The sequence below is a fragment of the Geotrypetes seraphini genome, chromosome 5 (assembly GCF_902459505.1).
Source record: "Geotrypetes seraphini chromosome 5, aGeoSer1.1, whole genome shotgun sequence".
Classification (NCBI taxonomy): Eukaryota; Metazoa; Chordata; class Amphibia; order Gymnophiona; family Dermophiidae; genus Geotrypetes; species Geotrypetes seraphini.
Genome location: NC_047088.1, coordinates 27,659,751 through 27,675,047, shown reverse-complemented (window position 1 = coordinate 27,675,047; position 15,297 = coordinate 27,659,751). Strand labels below are relative to the sequence as shown.

The window sequence follows — 15,297 nt, the reverse complement described above, 5'->3', positions numbered from 1 at the left end:
TTTACAATAGCCGTAAATGATAACGGTGAATAATACAAAACTTTGCTAAAATAATTACGATTGGAACCAGCGCAACGTAAAATTTATTACGATAGGAAAAGGTTAATCAATATTTTCACAGAAAATGACCACTTACTGACCTGATACAGCTCTTCTAAGTTGTATTTGATTGATGTACTGTTCTGGATTGCTTCAACAGCTTCTTTCAGTTTTTGCCAGGTTTCATCTGTATAGTTTTCAGGCAATTTAGGTTTATCTAAGAGTTACACAAACAGGATGCACTATTTAAAGAAAGCAACCTCTTAATGCAAGAGCACGCTAGCATTTCAGTATGGCATTTTCATAAAGAAACAGAAAAGCAGAGGCAGACTCTCTCCTTCCTCTCAAACTGTTTTACAGACCTAACTCTAGGAGTGGAGGAGCAGCTTAGTGGTTAGAGGAGTGGACTGCCAACCGAGCCCATTCAAATCCCACCATTGCTCCTTGTATTTCCTGGCAAGTCACTTAACCTTCTAGGAACTCTGGTACAAACCCTCCAGGGGAATGCAACTCACCTTGAGCTACTACTGAAAAAGATGTGAGCTAAATAAAAAAAGTAAATGTGTGGGATTATGAGGTGTCAGATTAATTTACAGTATATGCCTTCCAAGTACTACAATGTGAATTCATAAGTTAGACCTGCAAAATATTTTTAATGTATGTGGAGGTTTAGTAAATCAATTAACATGCGATGGTAGATGGAACATGAGGGAGCAGAATCTTTTAAAAATATGTTAACAAGTAATCAGATGCAATTACTTACTATAGAAATGGCAAAAATAACTACTGAGCAATCACACTAGAAGTTATTCCTGGCAGAATTTTATAAAACTCTGCATATTACATTAAAATTTAGTTCAACCACTATTTTTCAGTAGTAATTTAAACTTAAGAGATTCTTACTCGGAGATGTAAAATTCTACATGTTTTTGGCACACAAATTCCCCAGGGGTACAGGAATATAGCTCACAATAACTAGGGCTTCAGTTTCCAGCTATGGTGTTCAAAGGGACCTCCGAGCTGCAGGCAATGCCTATTTTCTGCCACTGCCATTACTTGCTATAACACAGCCATGTGCATGTTTGTTGCTACAAAATGTCAGCAGTGGAAAATAAAGATGATGATATGTACAATGCCTTTTGGGTTCCACAAATTGCTAAACGAGAATCCCTGAAATCCAGAAACCCTAAGCATAAAACAGTTAGAAAAGCACCGCCCCCCTGCCCCACACTTACATATACACACAAATACAACCCAAGCCCTTTTACCTCATATTATTCTCCCCCTCTTCTTGACACAAGAATTGAAGAGGGGATCATCTCCCTTCCTCCAAGTAACCTCATCTCCTTACCCCTTCAAGTAGTCCATTCCTTTCCTACTCTGAAGGCCTCTCTCAAAGTGCCAAGTCGAGGGTGGCCTGAAAGCCTCAGCACAACACATCAACACCATGGGATAAATTCCATAAACAGTGCCTAAAATTCAGCACTCAATGCTTTTATATAAAGGGCACTTTGGGATAACCACTCTTTATAGCAGTGTCTCTCAAACTGTGTGCACCAAAGAGATTCCAGGTATGCCATGAGAGATTCCAGAACTGTACTTTATTTTTAGGGTAATATGTAGAAATAAAATAAAATCAAAGGCAAAAAAATATCACCTCCTTTATTGGATTTTATTTTTTAAAATTCCCTTCATAAGTATACACTGGGACAGACATAAGAAGATAAGAATTGTCGCTGCTGGGTCAGACCAGTGGTCCATCGTGCCCTTAGGTCAAAGACCAGTGCCCTAACTGAATCTAGCCTTACCTGCATACGTTCTGGTTCAGCAGGAACTTATCTATCATTGTCTTGAATCCCTGGAGGGTGTTTTCCCCTATAATAGCCTCTGGAAGGGCGTTTCAGATTTCTACCACTCTCTGGGTGAAGAAGAACTTCCTTACGTTTGTACAGAATCTATCCCCTTTTAACTTTAGAGAGTGCCCTCTTGTTCTCTCCACCTTGGAGAGGGTGAACAAACTGTCTTTATCTACTAAGTCTATTCCCTTCATTATCTTGAATGTTTCGATCATGCCCCCTCTCAGTCTCTTTTCAAGGGAGTCTATAAATATTGAGCGTCTGCGTGCATAAGGATACAACCACCCAGACAAGCATCATATTCTTTGACATAATTGGTTCTTGAAAACTAATGGAAAGTAATTTTAGGGGTTTTTAAATGCTGTAGTTATCATAACTTGAGCAACAAAACAATCGAGGCTTTCTTACCATTTGGATCTTATTGCTAACTTGTATTTTCAGTTCTTACAGAAATTTAAATCGAAAAAAAGAAAACAACTGCAGATAGTGGATGATGAAATGCATGTTTGCTTGTTGACTATTGAGCTGCATTTTGAGCTCATTTGCACTCAAAAACAAGCTCATCCATCACATCGATTTGCAATTCTATTCTATCTACTTTAGTTTCACCCCTGTTACAATTACTCATACATAGCTTAAAGAACTTTAAAAAACTCTCAAATTTAATTTTGTGTTGGTTTGACAGTCGGTGCAGAACACTGGAAAGCTCATCTTCTGGTTTCCCTCTGCTTCCATAGTCGTTCCTACTTTAAGATAACACTTAAGATTACGTGCTCCTTGTGTGCCTGCTTTCTTCAGCGCTTTCTTCTTGTGTGTGCTGCCTTCGCTCTACCTTACTATACTTTGTTTGTGTTTGTTCTTTGTGTGCCTGCTTCTTGCCTTCTTCTTGTGTGTACTGCCTTTGCTCTACCTTACCTTACCATTGTTTGTGTGTGTCGTTCCTTCTGCGCCTGCTTCTTCCGTACCTTTCAGTCTTTCCCTGGTGTTCCTGGGTGTAGTAACTTGGCCCTTCTTGAGGCCCTTCGCAAAGGCGCTCTCGCTAAGGCGAGCGCCTTTGCCGCGCACCTTCGCCGGGCGCCGAACGGCTGGGCGCCGTTGGCTCCTCCCCCTTTAAGGGTTAGTCCGGCGCTGCCTCTGACGCGGGGGGGGGGGGGGGGGGCAGAGTGAACTCTCGCCGCTTCCCCGAGCCTGGTTCCTGCTGTTACTGCCTCCTTTCTTCGGTGCTCGGCACCGACGCTGTCTTCCTCCCCACTGAGCAGTGAAACGCTGCCTTTCTCCTCACTGCTCCTCTTCTCCTCTCTGTATGCGGTCGGTGTCAGGAACTGGAAAGCTTGAAGAAGGAAGTCAAGCGACTAGAGGACAAGATACAGGAACTAGAAGGACTTTACACCACGGAAGACCCAGTCAGGACAGCTGAAGATTTCACGAGCGAGAGACACATCGAGGAGGAAGTCAGGGAACTTGAGAAATTCATTGAAGAAGCATACAAGAGGAGGGTGGAAGAGAACGAGCTTCAGATGATAGAAGAAGCTACACCTACATCGAAGGGAGAACAAGAAGCAGAAGACCTCAAAGAAGACACCCACAAAGAGAAATTGACCAGTCGATGCCCAGAAGAAGAGAGAGCGAAGCACACAGAGGACATTGACCTGAGACCGAAGCGAACATTGAAGAAGGGAAAATCAACGATCCTAGTGGGGGACTCGATCCTGAGGCATGTGGACAGCCACATAGCAGGAGGGAGGGAGGACCGACTGGTGACCTGCCTCCCAGGAGCGAGAACCAAGGACATTGTGAACAAAATTGGAAAGATCCTGGAAGGTGCGGAGACGGAAGAGACCGCAGTAATGATCCACATTGGGACGAATGATGTCAGCAGGACTACAAAAGAAGTTCGCTGATAGAACAGTTCAAGATTCTGGGAAGGAAGCTGAAGATGAGGACCCAGAAGATAGCATTCTCAGAGATCCTACCGGTACCGAGGGCAGATGTGAAAAGGCAGGATGAACTACAATCAATAAATGCGTGGATGAGGAGATGGTGTGAGGAAGAAGGATTCCACTTCGTGAGGAACTGGACGACATTCTGGGGCAAGAGCAAGCTCTACAGGAGAGATGGATTGCACCTGAGCACAGCGGGAACTAGACTTCTAGCAAACAATGTCAAGAGAGGAATAGAACAGGCTTTAAATTAAGAAGAAGGGAAAAGCCGACAGTCGACCAAGTGTCGATGTTTCGGAAAAAGGTATCCAGTGAAGATACTGAGGGGAAAAAAGGCTGGGAAGAAACAATGGACAAATTACAGTAGTCGACTAACCAAGAAGAGAAGTTTAGAAAGATTGTAGCCAAAGAGAAGAATCTAAAGACCGAAGCACAGGGAAAGGAATTAAAGGCAACAAAATTACAGGAGCTAAATTGCATATATACTAATGCAAGGAGCCTAAGAAACAAAATGGGGGAATTAGAAGCCATGATCATTGCGGAGGACATAGACATCATTGGAATCTCTGAAACATGGTGGAATGAGGAAAGCAAATGGGATACAGCACTGCCGGGGTACAAGCTCTATCGCCAGGACAGGTCAGGACAGAAAGGCGGTGGAATAGCACTATACATAAAAGAAAGCATACAATCGACAAGAATGGACACAGCGGAGACGGCCAACAAGCTAGAATCACTATGGGTTAAAATACCAGGAAGGAAAGGGCCTGAAATAAAGATAGGCCTGCTATCGTCCACCCGGACAAACCGGAGACATCGATGAAGAAATGGAAGCCGAGATGAAGCGAGAATGCAAAGGCGGTAACACGGTTATTATGGGAGACTTCAACTACCCTGGGATAGACTGGAGTCTCAGAAGCTCAAGATGCGCTAGGGAGACAGAATTTCTGGAGGCTGTACAAGATTGCTTCATGGAACAGCTTGTTAGAGAACCGACAAGAGGAAATGCCACTCTGGATCTAATCCTAAATGGGCTAAGGGGACCTGCAAAGGAAGTGGAAGTAGTGGGACCGTTGGGAAACGGCGATCATAATATGATCAAGTTCAAGATGGAAGTAGGAATACTGAAAGGAAAGAGAACCATAGCGACAACTTTTAACTTCAGGAAGGGTAACTACGAAGCAATGAGCGGAATGGTAAAGAAGAAATTTAGGAACACTTCCCAAAAATGGCAGACGGTAGAACATGCCTGGTCCTTTTTCAAGGACACGGTGAGCGAGGCGCAAAATCTATATATCCCCAGATTCAGAAAAGGGTGCAACAAGAGTCGAATAAAAGACCTGGCGTGGATAACCAAAATAGTGAAGGAAGCGATAAGCAATAAGAAAAATTCATTCAGAAAATGGAAAAGGGACAAAACTGAGGTAAACTGGAGAGAGCACAGGAAGTATCAAAAAGAATGTCACCGTGTGGTTCGAAAAGCCAAAAGAGAGTATGAAAAGAGACTAGCCAGGGAAGCACGAAATTTCAAACCGTTCTTTAGATATGTTAAAGGGAAACAGCCGGCTAGGGAGGAGGTGGGACCACTGGATGACGGAGACAGGAAGGGAGCGGTGAAGGAAGAGAAAGAGGTCGCAGAAAGACTTAACATGTTCTTTTCATCTGTATTCACAAACGAAGACACAACCAACATACCGGAACCTGAGCAATTCTTCAATGGAAATCAAGCACAAAAGTTAACATCCATAGAAGTGAGCCTTGATGATGTGCGCAGACAGATAGAAAAACTAAAAACTGACAAATCCCCGGGTCCGGATGGAATCCATCCAAGGGTGCTGAAGGAACTAAAGGAGGAAATAGCGGAACTACTACAGCAAATTTGCAACCTATCTCTGAAAACAGGTGTGATTCCGGAGGATTGGAAGATAGCCAACGTTACGCCCATCTTTAAAAAGGGATCAAGAGGAGACCCGGGAAACTACAGACCGGTGAGTCTGACCTCTGTTCTGGGGAAAATGGCGGAAGCACTAATAAAAGAAAAAATTGATGAACATTTTGAAAAACACGAACTTCTGATAACCAGCCAACATGGTTTCTGCAGGGGGAGATCGTGTCTGACCAACTTATTGCACTTCTTCGAGGGAATTAACAAACAGATGGACAAAGGAGACCCCATAGACATCATATACCTAGATTTCCAGAAAGCCTTTGACAAGGTGCCTCATGAAAGTCTACTCCGGAAACTGAAGAACCATGGGGTGGACGGAGACGTGCATAGATGGATCAGAAACTGGTTAGCGGGTAGGAAACAGAGGGAAGGGGTGAAGTGACACTACTCAGACTGGAGGAAGGTCACGAATGGTGTTCCGCAGGGCTCAGTGCTCGGGCCGCTGCTATTTAATATATTCATAAATGATCTAGAAACAGGAACAAAGAGCGAGATAATAAAATTTGCGGACGACACCAAACTATTTAGTGGAGCTCGGACAAAGGAGGACTGTGAAAAATTGCAAAGGGACTTGGACAAATTGGGGGAATGGGCAGAGAGATGGCAGATGAAGTTCAATGTTGAGAAATGTAAAGTATTGCATGTGGGAATCAGAAACCCGAGGCACAGCTATACGATGGGAGGGATGTTATTGAATGAGAGTACCCAAGAAAGGGACTTGGGGGTAATGGTGGACATGACAATGAAGCCGACGGCACAGTGCGCAGCGGCCGCCAAGAGAGCGAATAAAATGCTGGGGATAATCAAGAAGGGTATTACAACAAGAACGAAAGAAGTTATCCTGCCGCTGTACCGGGCAATGGTGCGTCCGCATCTTGAGTACTGCGTCCAGTATTGGTCACCATACCTTAAGAAGGATATGGTGTTACTCGAGAGAGTTCAGAGGAGAGCGACACGACTGATTAAGGGGATGGAAAGCCTTTCATACGCTGAGAGATTGGAGAAACTGGGTCTCTTTTCCCTGAAGAAGAGAAGACTTAGAGGGGATATGATAGAGACTTACAAGATCATGAAGGGCATAGAGAGAGTAGAGAGGGACAGATTCTTCAAACTTTCAGAACATAAAAAAACAAGAGGGCATTCGGAAAAGTTGAAAGGGGACAGATTCAAAACGAATGCTAGGAAGTTCTTCTTTACCCAACGTGTGGTGGACACCTGGAATGTGCTTCCAGAGGACGTTATAGGGCAGCGAACGGTACTGGGGTTTAAGAAAGGATTGGACAATTTCCTGCTGGAAAAGGGGATAGAGGGGTATAGATAAAAGATTACTGCACAGGTCCTGGACCTGATGGGCCGCCGCGTGAGCGGACTGCTGGGCGCGATGGACCTCAGGTCTGACCCAGCGGAGGCATTTCTTATGTTCTTATGTTTTGCAATTTCATCATTTCAGTTATAATGTGCAGCAAAAAACACTTGCTCCATTTAGTGTGTCAGAGCTAAAAAGGTTTGAGACATTGCTTTATTGAATAGCATTGAGCACTAAATTTGAGGCTGTTTGGGTGCAAGGACTTACACCAGCTGACATCTGCTTAAAATATTGGCATGCAATTGACAGCATCTTTCGTGAACACCCCTGACCTGGCCATAACCCCTTTTGAACTGTGCATGATCCAATTTAGGGACCCACTGTTAAAGAATAGTGCGTTTGCCAGACAGGTGCCCAATCATAATTAGTGCCCATTAAGTGCTTGCTAGCTCCAAAAATTAAATCATTGGAGCCCATTAACTAATTTTAGGTACAGATCTTGGATCTAGGTCCAATTTTGAGTACTTTTTATAGAATCCAGGGGCGTATGCGACACACTGCAAGAGCCCTATGATGCAGGGAGATAATGGCACCAAAAGCTTTACAACCACAGTACCTAACTCTTGCTGGTTTGGGGATAAATTTGGCACATAAATGCCAGTTCTGCATTGTGTAGAATTCTCCCAGGAGTTAAAAAAAAAAAAAAGGTTGCTAATACATAGTGCAGAGAAAGTTCCAAATTCATACCAATATACCCATGTTAAATTAAAATAGTCTTATGCAAGTAGTAAGGAAAGCATGCAGAGCATGGCTCAAATTCTTTCCATCCCTTCTGCATGTGTATATGGATGTGTGCTTGTATTTGTGTTGCCTCTGTCTGTGCTATCTCTGATCTGCAGGGGATGGAGGAGGAGTGGCAATTTGAATGGAGTAGTTGCACACATTGCTTTAGGAAGTATAATAAAATGAAATCAAATGTGATGCATCAAATCAAGATATAACTGTCAAGTTTCAAAGGATGTATTTTACATTTAAACTACAGATTTACTACTGTAACCAAGGCAACAGGTGTTGCCATGCTTTTCTGCCACTAGAAAAGCACACACACACACACACACATACTAACCAGTTGCAAAGTAAGTTATTCTATTACTAGCCCCCTCTTCTATGAAACTGCGATAGCAGTTTCTAGCACGGGGGAGCCATGCTGAATGGCTGTGCTGCTCCCGACGCTCATAGGAACTCTATGAGCATCAGACGCAGTGCGGGCCATTCAGCGGGGCTCCCCGCTCTAGTCACTATATGTGGTCACAGATACACAGTTCGGTCACTAGATTTTACAGTGTAACTTACAACAAAATGAAATACTCAAAGACCTAGACTAGCAGATATGGAAAAATTATGTTTTTACCTGTTAATTTTCTTTCCTGACGCAGCAGATGAATCCAGAGACCAATGGGATAGCACACATCTACCAGCAGGCGGAGATAGAGAAACTGATTAACAGGTGGTCCTATTGGCTGGCATTCCTCCTGTTTATCCAGTATAGCTCCTTGCCCAAGCATCCGTAACCATCAATAGGCATAGCATGTAAAAAGCTTCTTTCCCATAACAAATCTCAAAAGGCAAAAATACAGAATACAACCATCAATAATAACAAACTTCGAAAGTTGCAAAAGAAAAAACTGACAGCCAATATCCAGAAAGGGTGGGGCTCTGGATTCATCTGCTGCGTCTAAAGGAAAGAAAATTAACAGGTAAGAACATAATTTTTCCTTCCTTAGCAACAGCAGCAGATGAATCCAGAGACCAAAGCAATCCTCAATCTGGATGGGAAGCAAACGCCGCCTCCACAACAAACGAAGCACTAAACGCATCCACTGCATGTGCCTCCACATCCAACCGGTAATGCTGAGATAAAGCACTCTCAGAAGACCAAGTAGCCACGAGACAAAACTTCTCCAAGGAAAAAAACCTCTGGACCGAGTCCAAGAAGTAGCCATCGCTCTGGTGGAATGGTCATGAAGTTCTTTCGCCAACCACTTCCCTGCCATTAAGCAAGCGTAAATAATGTACTCCTGGACCCATCGAGCGATGGAGGCTTTTGGACGTTTGAGGCATCCCTTGAATAATACAAAAAGGTCATCTAAACAACTAAAAGTTGTTAGAAACCTAGATCGGAGAACGCTACGCACTTTAAAAAAAAAAAATTAAAAAAAATGCAGTGAATAAAAGCACGGCTTCCCATTTCTCCTCCCAGGAAGGAAGGAAAAGTGAGTGTGTCATAAAAGAAAGTATGACACCTCCTTAGAAAGAAATTGTGCTATCGTCTGAATGACACCCCAGATTTTGTAAATCAGAAATAGGAATCCCTGCCGAACAAGGCCTACAACTCAGAAAACAGCCAAGCTGAAGCAATGGCCACAAGAAAACCCGTGTTCAACGGCACAGCCCTTTAGAGTCTCAAAAGACAAGGATGAAATGAAGCCTTCGGTAAACTGCGAAGAAGTACCTTAAGACTGTACTCCGGACAGGGCTTTCTAAGAGGTGTACGAATATACCATACTCCGTTTAGGAACTGAACCACATTAAGCTGAGAAGTAAGCGAAGAGCAATATACCTAGCCCTTGTAACAAGCTAAGAATGGCACTTGAAGCTGAAGGGAATTGAACGCTAAGCCCTTGGCAATACACTTGTGCCAAAAAAGAACTCTGGAAGGGTGCAAATGTTGAGAAGTACCCAAGAAAGGAAAAACCTCCAAAAGGAAGCAGAAGCCACAGGTGAAGATGTCTGTATTGCCTGGATAAGAGAAGAAACAACCTACTTCGCATAACCCTTACACGTCAGCCATGACTTTTCAAAAGCTAGGTCGTAATACCAAAGTAGTACGAATATCCATGTTGATCGGACCCTAGATGAGCAAATCTTGAGATACCAGAAAACTCAACAGTCCAGCTGTCAAAAGACTCATCAGATCCGCATAGCAAGGATGGTGCAGCTAATCCAGAGATTCTACAAATACTGTGCCCTGAAAGCGAGCTTGAGATGGCAAATCCAAGCCATCTTTAGCCAGAGGAAAACACTGAAAAAAGAGAAACCAGAGGCGAGAAAGAAGCCACGCTGCTATCCCCTCTGACTCCTACTCCCTGTGCCCGCCGAAGAAGCTAGGAAGCTTAGAATTTCGAGAAGAGGCCATGAGGTCTAGTTCCAGGATATCACACTGCCATAAAAAGAGCTGAAATGCCTGAGCCAAAATTCTCAATATCCAAGATGTAGAAGATTTCACTATTACTAACATTTATACTTTCTAGAGCATACCCAGCGCTGTACACTGTAACATACAATAAATGGGCCATGCTCAGATTTTGCAGAGAGAAAGTCTATCCAAACTCTTTTCCTGACTTAAGAGGAAGATGAGGGTCCACCCATTGAAGTAGAACCACAACTTTACCCACCAACTGAGTACATCACCTACTGCCCAGGCTGTAGAGAAATATCCCCATCATAATACTGACTGAAAAGACCTTCAGCGTCATTCCGGAAGAATGGTCTGAAGCTCCAGAAAGGTAGCCTGACCATTCTCCAGAGTAGAAGAATGAACAAGTACTGAGTTGCCTCTTAAGACCAGACTCCTGTAGCTGAGGATGGAAGGCACCGAGCCCCCCAACCCAACAGCCTGGGATGTTTGGTGACCATGAGCTAGTCCAGGAAAGACCGAGGCATGCCATTGAAAAGAGAAATCTCACTGAGCCACCAAATCATAGAGCGATGCTTGAGGAGACTACAAATAATTGGATCCTTGAGTTACTGGGAACCACTGGAACATAAGCGACTGCTGTAGCGTTATAATGGGAAAGCAAGCCGAAGTTCCCAGTGGAGTCAGCAACATGGATCCTAGAACCTGTACAGAATCCCATACTCTTGGTAATGGTGAACTAAGAAGAATGCAAACCTGAGACTGTGACCCATCGCCCTAATCTCTGGGAAGAAACACATTTCTATCCTATATGAATAAAAACATCTCCCTGACATACCTATAAACAGTACAGGAGAAAAGAGTGCTGTGCAAATTTGAAGATTCACGTCCAAAGAACTGAGGAAAAGAAACCACCCTTTTCATGTCAGTCGTATGGCCCAACTGGAAGACGTCCGAATCAAGCAGTCAGTCAAGAAGAAAGTAGGTGAACCGCCTGGTAGTGCCAAAACAGTACCACTGCCCACATTTTCTAAAATGTTCATGAAGCCTTAGGTAGGCGAAATGGCATGTGCCAAAACCGAAAGCGCTGCTCCAAGAGAGGCAAGCAAACCTAGTGCCGATTCGGAGTCCATGGTGAAAATGTAAATATTCTCCCAGTTTTTCTGCAAAATGTATAATCCTGAGAAACTAATTCAGCAGAATGGGATCCAGCCTGCCCAATGCCCCCGTCTTGGGCACCATGCAGTAAGTGGAAAAACGCCCCTTAGTTCCTGAAGAACTACAAGAATTGCCCTGAGGACCAGTAACACTTAAAAGGGAAACACAAAACATAGAGACTCCAAGAACAAACCGGAAACCTGAGCAAGATGCAAAGTTGCAAGCATCCTGAAAAATGTTCACAGCCCCCTGAGCTGACATAAGAGAAAGCCTGAAGAGTCATTGGAAGAAGTCAAGATCCCCTCAGAATGAAGTGCAGAAGGTCAAGGAACAGCAGGATGAGAACTGTAGGATCTGTAAGAAGAAAGAAATTCTCCTAGGAAAAATCAAGTTTCGCAATGTGTAGAGGAGAATACTGGAACCATGAAAATAGTACTAACTCCATGCAATGTGAGCGAAATACGTATGTCCTTTAAAGTGAATACATACTAGACACAATCAAGATCCTCCCCCCCTGCATTCAAGATGACCGCCCTGTGGAAAACAACAGCATCCTAACAGGTATCAGACAAAGCTCACATCACTAATGAGAGCTTCAGGGATGAGGCTAACAGCCACATAGCGCATGCTCCTCTGCGGTTTTGATAGAATAGGTAACTGGCTCCTGGTTAGAAGGAGCTGTACAGCCCTGCCTGTCTGGTCGGGGGATCCGTCTAGCATGTGCCATGAGAAAATGACGACAGGAGAAACCAGCGTGATAAGCATGGAAATCTGAAGTCCAGGCCTCCTCAGAAATAGAGAAAGAGAGTACTGGCCGCAGGAAGATGCAAAGTGTCATTATGCCCATAGAGACAGCCCGAACTTGGAAACTGTTAGTACTACCTTTAGGCATATATATCCTATGCCACTACCAGACACATGCAGCGCAGCACAGAGGCCCAAATAAGAAGGACAGTTACCAACAGACAAAGGCTCAATCTGCAGGGACCCCAAGAGAAACATAGAAACATAGAATATGACGGCAGAAAAGGGCTGTAGCCCATCAAGTCTGCCCACGCTAATGACCCACCCCCAGACTTCACCCGGCTAGAGATCCCACATACACATCCCATTTCTTTTTGAAATCGAGCACGCTGCTGGCATTAATCACCTGCAATGGAAGTTCATTCCAATGATCGACTACCCTTTCAGTGAAGAAATACTTCCTGGTGTCGCCATGAAATTGCCCACCTTTGATTTTCAGCGGATGACCTCTTGTGGTTTAAGGTCCTTTAAGAAAGAAGATATCATCTTCCACCTCGATGCGGCCTGTGATATATTTAAAAGTCTCAATCATGTCCCCCCTCTCTCTACGTTCCTCGAGCGAGTATAGTTGCAGTTTATTCAGTCTTTCCTCATATGGGAGGTTCTTGAGTCCCGAGACCATCCTGGTGGTAATTCGCTGAACCGACTCGATTCTCCGCACATCTTTTTGATAATGTGGTCTCCAGAATTGAACACAATATTCAAGATGAGATCTCACCATGGATCTGTACAGGGGCATTATGACTTCGGGCCTCCGGCTGACGAAACCTCTACGGATGCATCCCACCATTTGTCTAGCCTTGGATGCAGCTTTCTCCACCTGCTTGGCAGTTTTCATATCTGCACTAATGATTACTCCCAAATCACATTCTTCCCTAGTCCTAGCTAAGGTCTCACCATTCAGAGAGGCAATGAAATACCCGTGTGAAATACAGGGCACTATCTTACTGCTGATCTCACTGTGCCGTGATTTGCCGTATGTCGACCCAGTTCGGAGTCAAACCGAGACTGGGTGACCTAGCACAGGTCAGAGTCTCTCAGGTAACCCCAGAGTCCGATTAAACTAGCAGCTTACTTCAAGTGAATACAGCAGGAACACAGACATCTAATATAATAAAACGCTAAGCCACGCATGCGCACTCCCACTGCGTGCGTCCATTTTCCGTGAGATGTAGGGCACCTCAGGTAGGAGTGCGCATGCGTGCGAAGCTCTCTCTCCCTCCCCCACTAGGCGGATGTCGGACGCGGCGGCTGTCAGCGGCCCGAGGCGGTTGTCGGCCGCGGCGGTTGCAGGCCGCCACTCTCTCTCTCTCCCCCTCCCCTCCCCCCGAGGCGAATGTCGGCCGCCGCGGCTGTCGGCGGTTACTGGCTGCGGCAGTTGCAAGTGGAGCCAGAGGGTCGATCCCAAGGCCCCAGCACACAAGCTTCCTTTCACCACCTTCTGTTTATACAAAGACTGACTTATCCGACTTTTTTTTTTTTTTTTTTTTTACATTACACTGAAAATCTCTTCCACAAAGCCTAATAATATCCAACACACACACAGACATACGCACATACACACACATAAACCTCACACACACATGGTCCAGGGTGTCTCTTTCTTTTCCCCCTTACCTTCTTAGTCAAAGGGAAGTGGGGTGGGAGGGAAATGCTGCAGCACAGGGAAATGGAGGGGTAGAAAAAGGAACGGAGGCGTACTGCTGGGCAGGGGGAGCAGGAAAAAAGGGTTGATGGACAGGGGAAGAGGTGCTGATGGACAGGGGGGGGCAGAAAAATGAAGGCAGGCCTACTGCTGGACAGGGGGAGCAGGAAGGAGGTGATGATGGACAGGGGGGAGGTAAAACAAAGGGAGAAGGGCTGCTGCTGGATAAGGTGAGCAGTGATGGGGTGGTGGAGGACACAGGGGAGGTAAAAGGAAGGGAGAATGGACAGGGGAGCAGGCAAGGGGTGGTGGTGGACAGCCAAGGGAAAAAAAAAAAAAGAAAGAAAGACAGAAATACAGAAAGCGGCTACGGAGAGAGAAAAAAAAAATAAAGACAGACACACACATATAATCTAGCACCCGTTAATGTAACGGGCTATAAGACTAGTAGACATATAAATCAGCCCAAGCTTGTCCCAAAGCTGGTGAAACACGTACAACTTGACTGAACCGGAAAGGAGAGAAGCCGCAGCATACCCTGATCAAAGTCAGCTGGAAATAAACTACCGGAATGCTGCAGCTCTCCTGCCATCGCCGGAGACCCAAGCGCACGCCTGATTGTCGCCGACACGTGGCTGCTGCATCAACGCTCCTAGAAACATAGTCGGATTCAAGCCCCGCAAAATATACCCTGCCGCGGCCTGCACAGAAAGAAAATCAGACTCGGGGAATAACTAGAAGAACGGTGCGGTGCTTTCCACAGCGTCGAAAAAAACATGTTCCATCTCATGCGCACTGTTATAAACCGGCACCTGCACAATCAGCTGCACATGGCCTCAACAATGAAAGAGAAAAATGAAAGACGATGAAAGAGAGCCTTGGAATAAACAGGACTACTACTGTTGCACTGAAACCCAACGAGGAGAACAAGTGCAAGCATGAAATTGCACCACTACTGCCGCGCTGTAACCAACAAGGAAACCAAGCGCGTGCATGCAAAGGGCGGGAAAGTCCCGGCTCCCTCAACGGATTTCTAGTCATAAAACTTAGCCTCAATAAAATATCCATTCCTTAAACATATGTTGACTGAACCCACAGTACTAAGACTCCCAAACAGAACCTGAAGTTCAAACAACAGTAAAAAAACATACATACTCACAAGCTTGTTGTTAGGGACGGTTGAAGCCAGTAAAAGCTGGTTGCGCAGCACTAACAGGGCAGAATGTAGCAACTGTGGTCTCCTTTTTTTTTTTTTTTTTTAACAGAGAAGGGAAAGAAGAAAAAAAAAATTGAGATCCAGACAGACCCTCTAGCAATGGAGGGAGGGTGAGGCAGGGACCTGGGGGGGCCCAGGTGTAACCCCTAAAGCTGGCACCGTTCAGCCGGACACACCTGTCTCACTGAA

The 15,297-nt window shown here is 44.9% G+C and overlaps 1 protein-coding gene across 2 annotated transcripts in view; it reads right to left on the bottom strand.

Moving 5' to 3' along the window:
* CUL4B (cullin 4B) overlaps positions 1–15,297 on the bottom strand; it is a 173,680-nt gene that overhangs the window by 123,177 nt on the left and 35,206 nt on the right. For both annotated transcript variants that reach the window (XM_033946652.1, XM_033946654.1), the window contains exon 3: positions 141–256. In XM_033946652.1, the coding sequence (XP_033802543.1) occupies positions 141–256 (116 nt within the window). The remainder of the gene's footprint in view (positions 1–140; positions 257–15,297) is intronic.